This window comes from Papaver somniferum, chromosome 8 (genome assembly GCF_003573695.1).
Source record: "Papaver somniferum cultivar HN1 chromosome 8, ASM357369v1, whole genome shotgun sequence".
NCBI lineage: Eukaryota > Viridiplantae > Streptophyta > Magnoliopsida > Ranunculales > Papaveraceae > Papaver > Papaver somniferum.
The window spans coordinates 11,742,053-11,755,159 of record NC_039365.1 but is presented as its reverse complement, the minus strand read 5'-3'; the positions used below and the strand labels follow the sequence as shown (position 1 = coordinate 11,755,159).

General features: G+C 37.6%; 1 protein-coding gene across 3 annotated transcripts; it reads left to right on the top strand.

Annotated features, from left to right (window-relative positions):
* The first annotated feature begins 116 nt into the window (after positions 1 to 116).
* LOC113304331 lies at positions 117 to 4,847 on the top strand. Of its 3 annotated transcripts, XM_026553412.1 has the most exons (5): positions 131 to 215; positions 423 to 762; positions 1,934 to 2,005; positions 2,552 to 2,689; positions 3,069 to 4,847. In XM_026553412.1, exon 5 carries the CDS (start codon positions 3,479 to 3,481, stop codon positions 4,778 to 4,780), a length of 1,302 nt encoding a protein of 433 aa, XP_026409197.1. In that variant the 5' UTR covers positions 131 to 215; positions 423 to 762; positions 1,934 to 2,005; positions 2,552 to 2,689; positions 3,069 to 3,478; the 3' UTR covers positions 4,781 to 4,847. The 3 variants fall into 3 exon arrangements, with proteins under 3 accessions (XP_026409199.1, XP_026409198.1, XP_026409197.1); XM_026553414.1 differs by having other exon boundaries at positions 117 to 762; positions 2,546 to 2,689; XM_026553413.1 differs by lacking the exon at positions 2,552 to 2,689 and having other exon boundaries at positions 117 to 762.
* The last annotated feature ends 8,260 nt before the right edge of the window (positions 4,848 to 13,107 follow it).

The window sequence follows — 13,107 nt, the reverse complement described above, 5'->3', positions numbered from 1 at the left end:
TCTCATTAGAAGAGATTAAAAAATGGTTGAAATTACTTTGTTATCCTTAAAGATATAGAGCTTTGCGCCTCCTCTTTTTCTTCCCCTACTTCTTCTCGACAGACCCTCCTTCTTTTCGTTGGAACCAGTCGAGAGATTCTTTTTTTTCTTTTTGTTGGAACCGGTCAATATCTCTCGACTGTGATCTCTCTCAAAATCGGTTATGTCATTCGAAGGTATACATATAAATATTTCTGCTACGAACTTCAATTAGTCTTGACAGTTGATTCATTGTGATAATCAATAAGTTGGATCTGTTAATGAGTAGGAATCTGATTCTCGATTGGTTAATGAATCATCAATAAGTTGGATCTGTTTTGATTGTGCTTATCTAGCTTAGTGACGTGTTAGAACCTCTGTTTTTCTGAATTTCCTTATCTTAGTCAACACTAGGTAATGGATACGTGGCGAACTCCGCTGTTGACACAGTGTTCGTCTGTATCTCGTTGGGGGTATATTTGGAAATGATGTTTGATGAAACTCTTAAGACTTATCTGTTCGAGAGTTTGGTATGTGGACACTGTAAGAGAAAACAGACGGGAATCGACGAGAGCTTCTTGTGAAAATGAAATTCATCGAAATGCTTAGAAAAAGTCGTAACCAATTCTGATTCATCTTGAGTGTTTCAAAGTGATGAATTTCATGTTATAATCTACTGATTTCCATGGAGATTTGGAAGTAATCAAAGAAGGGTTTTTCTTTGTTCTTGTTTGATGGTTAAAGGTACGATTTCAACCTTCCCGATCAATTGAACTTATATAATCTCTTCTCCAATGAATCAATCACTCTAGTGTCGTGAATTTTACTACCAAATTGAGCATGAAGAACCTAGGGTTTCATTGGGTTTGTTTTCAACTATGCCTGGTACTGAAGCATGATAGTATTGGAATTCGAAATAAGGGGGAGATTAGCGAATTTTGTGAATATGTGGAGCATCAAAACCTTGGGTTTTCTTTTGAAACCTTTTATGTTGTTGTTTTTTTAATCTTGTTTTTAAATTTCTTGTTGCTGGTTCATGTTTAGGATAGAACTCTGCTGGAGTTTGGAGTTAAGTATGTTCTGATCTTATAAGTCATAGTAAATGTCAAATGTCATAAGAACATTGTTTGAAATGAAACAGACCACATCATATCAGAAATTTGTGTGTTGTCCTGCGACATCTCGGCTCGATTTTAGGGCACTTTAGGTAATAAACTAAGTTATGAATTTTTTTCATGAAATTTGGTCATTTGATAGATAAATCAACTGGGTTATTAAGTGTTATGCTCTGAGCTAATTGATGTAAGATATGCATATTCTTAATCAGATCTACTATACAATGATTTCGACTTATATGCTTCACAAACTAGCCTAAGACTTATACTGATAAGCATTAGTTATCTTTTGAACAAATATTCCAGCATGATATTCGATGTTGTAGTTAAGATTATGCAATTTGAAGTATGCCAACTTGTGTATAAACTGCCCTGCACTTTTGGCAGTTCTACTTTTAAGAAGAGTTGACACTTGAAACTTGTTTTAACCTTAGTTCTTAAACAGGGATTATAGCACATCGAATTATCAATCTGTAGAGGTTTAGGTTGCTTGATTTGGAGTGGAAATTGATTAAGTTGTGATACTTTTTAGTATTCTTTATGAAATCTGGAATTTTTCTTGTAACTGCGGTGAGTAGGCGTCGTTATGGAATTTTATAGGTATGCTAGAGTTCGATTTGGTTCATGATGTCTTAACGAAGGTTGTAGAGGTGATTGTTGTCTTTCTAAAGAGCTATTGGTTGCTTAATTTGAATTAACGATGAATGTTTTATGCACCCTGAAACTTTGACCCTCGTGCTGTTTACAAGAGTGTTAGAGGTTGAAATTGAAGTGAGTTCTAACCACACTACTTTGTGCAGGTTGTACTATGAATAGGTGTCTTTGAATTCAGTTGGCGGATTGCGAAGTTTGAGGTTTGAGTAGCGGTTGAGGTGGGAACTTGCATTACTTTTTCGTAACCATTGATGGCTTTACAAATTATGTTTATGCACTCCTACAAATTCATGCATTATTATTTTCTATTCTTGAAAATTCTGTAGATTCTGTTACTCTTTCTATCACTTGGAAAGGACCTGGTTTGTGCTTGTTCGCCTCTGTGATTGTGTGGGAAATAAGAATTTCTTTTTTGTGGTATATAGGACTCTGCTCCTTCTTTTTATAACTACTTACATTCAACTTTTATTGCTTAGAGTGGGTCATCATGGTCATGGTGATATCAATAGATAATGAGTGTGGATAGCACAAATATTATACATTGTTCGATGAAGGAGTAGTTCCATATACATGATGGTACTTGCATGTGCTGTTTTCTTTTGATGTTTAGAATACTGGCTTGTTTACTCCAGTGAATGAATTGTGTTATTATCTTTGAAGAAAACTTGCATTCTTAAAATTCAACTTTGATGATTATGTTAAAGTAGTGTAAGTATCTATTGGGCTTGTTTAGCTCACTCTTTCCACCTCGTTGTTAGTAACAGGTAGCTCTGATGTAAGTGGTGTTGGTTCGGCCGAAGGAGAAATTGACGTTTGGGTCGATTAAGTGGACTTAACTTATGCTCTTGTGAGATCGTTGCTGGTCTCAGTGTTATTTTTTTACAGTCTTGTAACTTCTGAAGGTGTTTTCTCTTTTTGAGTATTTTGTGTGTAAGCTAGTCTCTAACTCCTGAATGTATATAATGTGCATAATGTATATTAAAAAACAAAACACTGTAAATTAGATGATTGTGTATAATATGGAAAGTCTAGTTTATGTCTTGGTTCATCTCGGAAATGTTTAGCTCAGTTTAATATAGTTTTGGGTTTAGAATCCTAAATACTATCTTAAGGAGAAGGGGCGCTTAGTGAAAGTTATAATTTAAAAGACACTAATAATTAAAATTATACTGAATATAGTAATGGTCCTTTAATGTGTTGTGTGTGTTGCGTGTGAGTAGTGTGCTTATAATATGTCTTGTAAACTTAGATATTAAGACTTATATTCTTATGTGGTGGCAGAGTATGGCAGAAAATTCTGAAAATCACAGTTTGGGAGGTGGATCAGGTCAGCCGATTGAGAGTAGTAATGTGGAGCTATAATGAAGTCAATGGAAGATCTGAGGAAACACCAACTATATATTATTGGAAGAAAGGCTTGGAATTTTTCCTCCAAGACAAAATTCGGGGAGTACAGGCCAGACTTCAAACCAAGGATATTTGATCATGCCGGCACGAAATCAAAATCAACTTGGACAGTTACTTCAACAGTATGCAAAGCTCGCTCCAGAGGAATTCAATGGCAGTCCACCAAATCCTGAGAAGGCGAAAGAATGGTTGCAACATGCAGAACATGTTTTAGAACATGTAACCGATGATAGAGTTATGTGGGTCAAGTTGGAGGACCAACACGAGATTGGTGGAAGGCAGTAATGAAAGCGGATGGTGAAGTAATGACCTGGAATAGGTTTAAAGATTTGTTTATGGACAAGTATGTGCCTGATGCAGCAAGAGATAAAAAAAATTCTGAATTCATGTCACTAACGAAGGGTGGTATGTCCGTCAGTGCTTATAATGATAAATTCATAAGGTTGTCGCGATACGGAGCGGATTTGATAACCACTGATGAGGTTAAAGCGAAGAGGTTTATCAGAGCATTGGATCCCGAGATGCGAAAGCACCTCTCATGTTTACGAATCAAGACTTACGAGGATGCTTTGAATCGGTCTCTTGATTATGAAAAAGAGATGGAAGATCAACTTGCAGCACGGGTTAGAGAGAGACCACAACAGCTTTTAGCAAGATCAGGTCCAGCAAAGCGGCCAATGTTATCAGCGTCTAACCAGATATACTTCAGACCACAAGTAAGACCATGGTCAGCAGGATCAACATCATTACCACCTAAAACACGTCCACCTACAGTTAGACCTCAAGGGAGATGGGTACGTTTTCATCAAGTACGCCCGACTGCACAAGCAAGTTCTAATTTGAATTCTTACAATTGTTTTACCTGCGGTGAAGGGGGCCATATCAAGAAAGATTGTCCAAGGAACCTCTCAACAAGGTTAAATCAACAAGGAGCGGTATATGCAATGGAGTCAGTAGTAACTCCTAATCAAGAAACATTAGAGGAGAGTCAAGTGTTCTACACAATGGTAAAAGGGGATGGTTCGGCGACCGATCAAGTAGTTGAAGGTAAAATATTATTGTTCAATCATCTAGTTCATGTATTGATAGATACTGGTTCTACTCAATCGTTTATTAATCTCAGCATAGCAACTGAACTAGGGTTAGACATGGCATGCAACAACAAATTATTAGCTTTGGCTACACCATTAGGGAGAAAAACCTTTCCTTTTCGAGTATGCAAGAAGTGTGTGATGATGGTTAATGACCAAGAATTATTTGCAGATTTGGTAGTGTTAGAGATGTGTGGTTTTGATGTCATATTAGGTATGGATTGGGTAGCTAAATACCATGCTAGTGCGGATTTTTATGCTAAAGTAGTTACATTTCATTTGCCTGGTCAATCTCCATTTGCTTTTGTGGGTTCTGTTAAGTCACAAAGTCTGTTTCAGAAATTGGAAAAGGCTGGTGGTGAAAATGGGTTTGGTCTGCTTGCTTGTGTCACTGAAGATACAGTGACAATAGAGTATATTCTGGTAGTGTGTGAATTTAAAGATATAATTCCAGATGTTTTGCCAGGGCTACCTGATGTAGTTTTTAAGGGGTAGTAAAGTTCGTTCAACTCGGATTGTGTGGACTCGATTTTAGACTCCAATTAAAATAGAAAACTTGAAGAGAAATTGTTATCAAGATTATAAAAAGCACTGAGACTTAGGATTCCACCAATCTCCAATTTTTATGTGATTTAATCTAGTCAATATTTATGCAACTCTTTACGTTTAAAGTGATTCTAATATTTTCGCCTAGACAAGTAGATACTCAAAACAATAATAGTTGTAAATCGAAAGCATGGACCATCAAAAGACTTAACCTAAGCATGACCTATCAATTGAGAACACGACCACTTAATCAGAATCATATATTCGATTTCAGTTCAGTGCAAATAATCATAAAAGAATTACGAAAATTAAATTAAATAGAATTTACCACATAATAATTGGAAAAATGGCTTCCTCCGTCGCCTCAGCAATGGGGTTTAGCTCCTTATGTTAATCACGTGCTCAAAATAGGTGTTCATAGCTCTTAAGGGTGAAAAACAAGAGAAAACTAACAAAGCAACGAGTTTGTAACATATATAATTGTTACAGAACTCGCTGTTACAGAGGCTGCTAAGCAAAGAAAACCCTTACAAAAATAATTGTTACAAAACTGCTACAATATATGAAAGATTAGCCGACGGTTTTCCTATCTTCTTCTTCCTCGTTCTGCTGGTGATGTAGAACTTCTCTGCAACTTTTGTTTCTCTTCTGCAACTACTCCAAACGACCCCCAAAGTGTTCGATACCCTTTTTCAGACTCCCACCGCTTCTTTTTATACACCACTGCCGAATAAATCCCGAGAATCTTTCCCTGCCTTTCAACCAAAGTTTTCGGCTTTTGTTTCTCTCCTACACGTCTCTGCCTTGTTCAATTCTTTCCTAAACTCCGTCCAAACTTGATAGAAATAATTCTTGGTGAATATCTTCTCCATACCTTCACGTAACATCCATATATATCCAGAAAGCCGAGAATATTTGGTCTTTCCCTGTTTTGAGAATAATTGAGATAAACTTATCCTTTTTACGTATCCAACTCATTACCAACCATGTTTTGTCATCACAGGACCAAACCAAGTCATTCCCACTGAAACCGCGACAAAAATTCCGATAGAATCTCGTCCAATTCTTTCCATGTTCAAACCGAAAACTAACCTTCCCTGTTTAACGAAATCCGGATTATCCAGCCCAAGTTATTCAATCAAAAACATCATACCAGGCATGTTTAGTTAATTCAAGTCCATCCCATTAAAATCTGGTGATTGAATCTCGTTAATACCCGTTCAATGATCCAACTCTAATTCTGTGTTCTCGCTGCAAATTTTCCCGCCAATTTCAGTTTTTCAAAAGCTAGGGGATGACCTCCCCCTGTCCAGTTCGGGTGTCCCTTTAGCAGCTGCCTGGAAATGGATGCCCCTTAGTAATTAGGTTACCCCTTAGTAATTGGTTACCCCTTATCCATTTGAGCCGATTTTTCCAATAATGTTTATTGCCAAAAATACCTACACACATAAAACACCATAATAAGTACAAAATGAGCACTATCAATATATAGAATCGAGATAAATTAGACACAAAAATGTGTTTATCAAATACCCCCAAACTTATTATTTGCTAGTCCTCGAGCAAAAAATAAAATAAAATCCTAACTCACCGACGCAGGCATCGTCGATTGCATTTAGCGTATGCAATAAGCCTTTAAACCCTTAAGTGTCCCTAGTGGCGGAGTGTTGTCTCCGGAGGGCTTACAAGAGGTATACCCACAAAACCTTTACTCCAGACCTTAGCTATCTACACAGAACCTTGTAAGGCACTAAAGAATCTCCTTGGTTGGCATACTTATTGACTACAGGAGGAAGTACCTTGATGCGAAATTCCAATTGATGTACACGAGTTTGCACTCAAGCATACTAAAATTCATGTAAAGTGACAGAACTATACTCAGATAGTTGCACTATGGACATCAATATCCGGAGTCATAAACTAATCACATGGATAGATCAAGAAGATGGATATAGAAAAACATAGATGGTTTTGATGTTTACTAAGTGAACGGTGTTTCCCATATCTGTCTGAAGGCCTCCGTCAAAATGAACCTATCCTAATGGATTGAGATACTGGTCTGACTAATATCAACACAACTGGCATATACAAGGGAACCAGTGATCGATAATCCTAATTCTAGTTCAACACAACTGGCATATACAAGGGTACCAGTGGTCGACTTTATTAACTTTTTTTTTTCTTTTTTTTTTCTTTTTTTCAACTTTTTTTCAACTTTTTTTTTTTTTTTTTTTGATCCGTTTGGTCTAATTGGTCTGGTCTTTTTTTTTTTTTTCTTTGTAACTCAATCACTCTAATTCACCCTAGCATTGGTAACAACTTGAATCGTGGGCCCCACCTATCACTTAGAGAAACATGGTTTAAAAACAAAATAAAATAAAAATAGAAGTGAAAAGGACTCAACGAGATATGGTGAAACTATCATGTTATTTCTAACACCTGAGCTCTGTGCTTTTATGAATAAACTCTTCTAGATGTTTCCATCTAATCAGATTGGTTCCTCAACTCCTACGATCAAAATGCTTCCATCCACTTAGATTAGTTAGTGCAATCCTCAATAGGCATAAATTTCTAGGTTCTGGAGTTTATTTATTCATACTGCAACTAAAAAGTTTCTCCCATACCCCCAAACTTAAATCTAACATTGTCCTCAATGTTCTAAAGATAAAATTAAAAGCATGAACAAGGAGAAACTGTTACCATTTGAAGCAAAAGAGATAAGGAAAGATATTACCATGTTGCATGAGATTGGGTTACCTCCCAAAAAGTGCTAAATTTAAAGTCTTCAGCCAGACGTCAAATACCACAAAATGGCTAATTACCTTTCAAATCATATATCAATAGTCGAAACAACTGTGGGTCAACAAAAGCAAATAAAATTGCCACAATTATCAGACAACTGCACCAAATCAGAAAAATGAACAGACATAGCACATCCTCATCCAAGGTTTCCTGCAAGACAACTGGGTTTTTCTGTTGTGCCCATTTGGGCTTCATATGAGTGTCTTGACAAATTGACTCATTCGAACAACAAGTCTTTAGAATTTCCTCCTGGACAATATCAGGAGGATCCGGTTGCGGAGTCGGAAGTGACTCAAGTAATACCTCAGGTACACTAGGCTCGAATCCCAAGTTAGGGACTTCTAATGGAGATAATTGACCATTACTACCCCCAAACTTAGGGTAGTCAGTATTCTCGGACAAACCTCTAACTATTGCTTGAATTTCTGGATCCTCAGAGTCTTTAAAATACTCAAGAGCTTCTTCTAGTTCATTACCCCCAAACTTAGGGTCAACACTACTCTCCGTAAGGCCTAGCACTATGGCTTGAATCTCAGGGTCCGTAGAGTCTTTAAAGTACTCAAGAGCTTCTTCTAGTTCAAAAGTTTGGTCACCTAACTGACTTAAGAGAATTTCCTCATCAAGTTCATCTAAGGAATCACCAAATAAAGTGTCGTCCCAATTATCCTGAGTTAGATCCTGAACTAAAGTGCTAATCATATTCACTTCTCTAAATCATCGGAAGGTTGTCTATTAACATTAAAGACATTTAGTTCAGTGGTCATATTACCAAAGGATATGTTCATAAGTCCGGTCCTACAGTTGATGACAGCGTTAGCTGTGGCTAAAAATGGGCGACCTAAAATCACCGGTATTTGAGCACTAGGATCCTGAACAGGCTGAGTATCTAGAACAACGAAATCCACTGGATAAATAAATTTATCAACCTCAATCAGAACATCCTCTATGACACCACGAGGTATTTTGACAGACCTATCAGCTAATTGCAATGTCATTTTAGTCGGTTTCAACTTACCAAGACCTAGCTGGTTGTATACATGATAAGGGAGTAAGTTCACACTAGCTCCTAAGTCAAGCAATGCCTTATCTACTGAATAATTACCGATCACACAAGATATGGTGGGGCATCCAGGGTCTTTATACTTAGGGGTGTTTGGTTCAGAAGGATTGAACTTACCTGACCAGCTAAAAAGGCTTTCTTATGGACATTAAGCTTACGCTTTCGTGTACAAAGGTCCTTAAGGAACTTGGCATAAGCAGGCATTTGCCTAATTGCTTCTAATAAAGGGATGTTAATGTTTACCTGCTTAAATATCTCTAGTATTTCGTTGAAAGTCGACTCTCTCTTTGTTGGAGCTAACAACTGTGGATATGGGGCTTTGGGTACAAAATGAGACCTGTCGGGAACCACATTGGCATCACTAGAAATTTTATCGGTTTCTTCAGTTAGTGGCTCCTTCTGGGGCTCATCTTGGGAACTAGAAGGTGGATCTACAGTATGTCCACTATTAGGCATGGCTACCTTATTGTCTACCGTTTTACCACTCCTAAGGGTTGTGACAGAATTCACTTGATTAAATGGTTTTGCACCTACTTCATTAACTCCTCTAGGGTTGGGTATCGGTTGACTAGGGAACTTACCTTTTTCTCTTAGAGACTCATTGATCAGACTAACCTGGTCTTTCAATTCAGAAATGGCCTGACTATGTTCTTGTCCTATCCTATTACTAGCTTCTATGCTTTGTGAAAGCAATTGACGCATATTTTCAGTATTTTGAATAAACGAGGTGAGAGTTTCCTCTAGACTTAAGATTTTCTTATCAGACTGATTCTGAAACTGAGTTGATCCTGAAGTATTCTTAGTATAGCCAAAACCTGGGGGAACATTAGAATTACTAAACTGACCTTGGTCCTTAGACCATGAAAGGTTCGGATGGTTTCTCCAACCAGGATTATAGGTTTCTGAATATGGGTCAAACTTCTGACGGTTATCAAACCTAGTGTTATTATAGAGAGCATTGGCTTGCTCTTTATTATTCTGGCATTCCCAAAAAGGCTCTACTCTACCACTAGTGTGACCCAATTCTAAAGCTTCTAACCTTTTTGCTATAGCAGCAATTTTGGCATCTGATTCATAGCCTCCTTCTACCCTATTAACGTTTCCTCTACCTAGAAGAATTGTTCTCTTGGGTTCCCTAAATATTCCCATTGCTGGGTCTTTTCGGCGATTTCATTCACTCAAAATTCCATACCGCCCCCCCCCCATCAACAGTTGGTTTCAAAAACCACCAGGGCCATAGAGACTCAACCATGGTTGTTGTCGAATAATCTAAACCCTCATAAAGGATTTGAACTAGCCTAACCTTTTCTAAGCCATGATGAGGACATTGGGATAATAAGTCATTGAACCTTTCCAAATACCTATACAAAGACTCTCCCTCCTGTTGAGAAAATGTGCAGATTTGCGTCCTAATAGACGATGTTTTGTGCCTAGGGAAAAACTTATTCAAAAAGGAAGATGTAAGTTGTTCATATGTTTCGATTGATTCGGAAGCCAAACTATACAGCCACGACTTGGCTTTATCTTTTAAGGAAAAGGGGAATAACCTGAGTTTCAAAGCATCATCATCAAGGTTTCTAATTTTTAGGGTACTACAAATTTCCTCAAAGTCCCTAACATGGAAGTATGGGTTTTCATTTTCTTTCCCTAAAAATATTGGGAGCATCTGTAGGGTCCCAGGCCTAAGTTCATAATTTGCTTCAGTTTCAGCTAACCTGATACAGGAGGGACGAGTAGTCCTAGTAGGGTTCAACAAAGCTTTTAAAGTTGCCATTTCTGGCACTATCAGGATATTTGGGTTCTATGCAATCACAAAACAAGGCTGACTCAACCAAATCAAACCTAATTTTCTAGCAAACAAAAAGCATGATGGTTCCACTTAGATTGTTTCTAGACCAACTTCTATTCTTTCGAAAAGGAACTCGTTACAATATGAGCAAACCCCTATGGAATCAATCCGAGTCAAAGTAAGTTGAATCGAGGCGAGGGAAGATCATTGGAGCTTTGATACCCAAGGCCTCACCGGTTACAAGGCGGCGCAGTCACGCATTCAACTCACAGAAACCATCATGAACTTCGAAGTATGCTCAAAAGAGTAACCAATATTTTTCGAACGACTTTCCTATTAAGCTCGTTACCCTATAGGTCTCGTTCTAGTCAAAACTTTAGGCTTAGGTTCGCGTTTGGTTTCGTTTTCCTAAGGCGGGTAAGAAGAGAACGGTGATGAAATCTGAACCCTTATCTTGTATGGCCAGTCCTTGCCCTTTACTAGGAAATTAAAGCAGCCGTTTTCAAGTCCTCGACATATATGCAAACGAATGAATACAGTAAACCTGCTGACAGGGGATTCACGGGTGTTTCGAAAAACTTACCTCCCGTACCAGACGGGCGAAGAACTGCTGAAGTCGGCTCGGGCCACGAATCCTATGTCATGTACGAACCCGAGGGGCCGAGGCGATATCGTAATCACCGTCCTTCTCTGCACACAGTTTTTATTTAAACCAACCCTTCCGTAGGGTTTAAAAATAATAATGTCCCAGTCCAAAAATAAAGTCCAAAAAGTGTCCAAAAATAAAAAGAAAAATTACAAAAAATAAAATCCTATTTACAGTTTCTAAAAATAAAACAAAATAACTATATACAAAATCTTCTTCACTCCTTTTGGATTCCTCTTTTCTTTCCTTCTTTGGCGATGCTTTCCTTTTATACTACTTTTTCTTTCCTTGTAGCTTCGCTCCAATCTGAAAAGAATCGAAAAATACCAAAGGAGTAAAAGAGAACAAAAATTCTAAAAGAAATAAAAAAAATCTAAAACCTAAAACCTAATACAAATCCGCGTCGGCGGCGCCAAAAATTGATGTAGTTTTTAAGTGGTAGTAAAGTTCGTTCAACTTGTGTGGACTCGATTTTAGACTCAAATTAAAATAGAAAACTTAAAGAGAAATTGTTATCAAGATTATAAAAAGCACTGAGACTCAGGATTCCACCAATCTCCAATTTTTATGTGATTTAATCTAGTCAATATTTATGCAACTCTTTACGTTTAAAGTGATTCTAATATTTTCGCATAGACAAGTAGATACTCAAAACAATAGTTGTAAATCGAATGCATGGACCATCAAAAGACTTAACCTAAGCATGACCCATCAATTGAGAACACAACCACTTAATCAAAATCATATATTCGATTTCAGTTCAGTGCAAATAATCATAAAAGTATTACGAAAATTAAATTAAATAGAATTTACCACATAATAATTAGAAAAATGGCTTCCTCCGTCGCCTCAGCAATGGGGTTTAGCTCCTCATGTTAATCACGTGCTCAAAATAGGTGTTCATAGCTCAAAAGGGTGAAAAACAAGAGAAAACTAATAAAGCTTACAGAACTCGTTGTTACAGAGGCTGCTATTGCAAAGAAAACCTTACGGAAATAATTGTTACAAAACTGTTACAATATATGAAAGATTAGCCGACGGTTTTCCTATCTTCTTCTTCCTCGTTCTGCTGGTGATGTAGAACTTCTCTGCAACTTTTGTTTCTCTTCTGCAACTACTCCAAACGACCCCCAAAGTGTTCGATAACCTATTTCAGACTCCCACCGCTTCTTTTTATACACCACAGCCGAATAAATCCCGAGAATCTTTCCCTGCCTTTCAACCAAAGTTTTCGGCTTTTGTTTCTCTCCTACACGTCTCTGCCTTGTTCAATTCTTTCCTAAACTCCGTCCAAACTTGATAGAAATAATTCTTGGTGAATATCTTCTCCATACCTTCACGTAACATCCATATATATCCAGAAAGCCGAGAATATTTGGTCTTTCCCTGTTTTGAGAATAATTGAGATAAACTTATCCTTTTTACGTATCCAACTCATTACCAACCATGTTTTGTCATCACAGGACCAAACCAAGTCATTCCCACTGAAACCGCGACAAAAATTCCGATAGAATCTCGTCCAATTCTTTCCATGTTCAAACCGAAAACTAACCTTCCCTGTTTAACGAAATCCGGATTATCCAGCCCAAGTTATTCAATCAAAAACATCATACCAGGCCTGTTTAGTTAATTCAAGTCCATCCCATTAAAATCTGGTGATTGAATCTCGTTAATACCCGTTCAATAATCCAACCCTAATTCTGTGTTCTCGCTGCAATTTTTTCCGCCAATTTCAGTTTTTCAAAAGCTAGGGGATGTCCTCCCCCTATCCAGTTCGGGTGTCCCTTTAGCAGCTGACTGGAAATGGATGCCCCTTAGTAATTAGGTTACCCCTTAGTAATTGGTTACCCCTTATCCATTTGAGGGGTCCGAATAGCAAGTGTCCTCCCGGGGTGCCACGCGCAACTTTTCGAGCCGATTTTTCCAAAAATGTTTATTGGCCAAAAATACCTACATACATATAAAACACCACAATAAGT

Coding starts and splice junctions, on each gene's coding strand:
- LOC113304331 (XM_026553413.1), top strand. CDS start 3,479: ATGAAAGCGGATGGTGAAGTAATGACCTGGAATAGGTTTAAAGATTTG.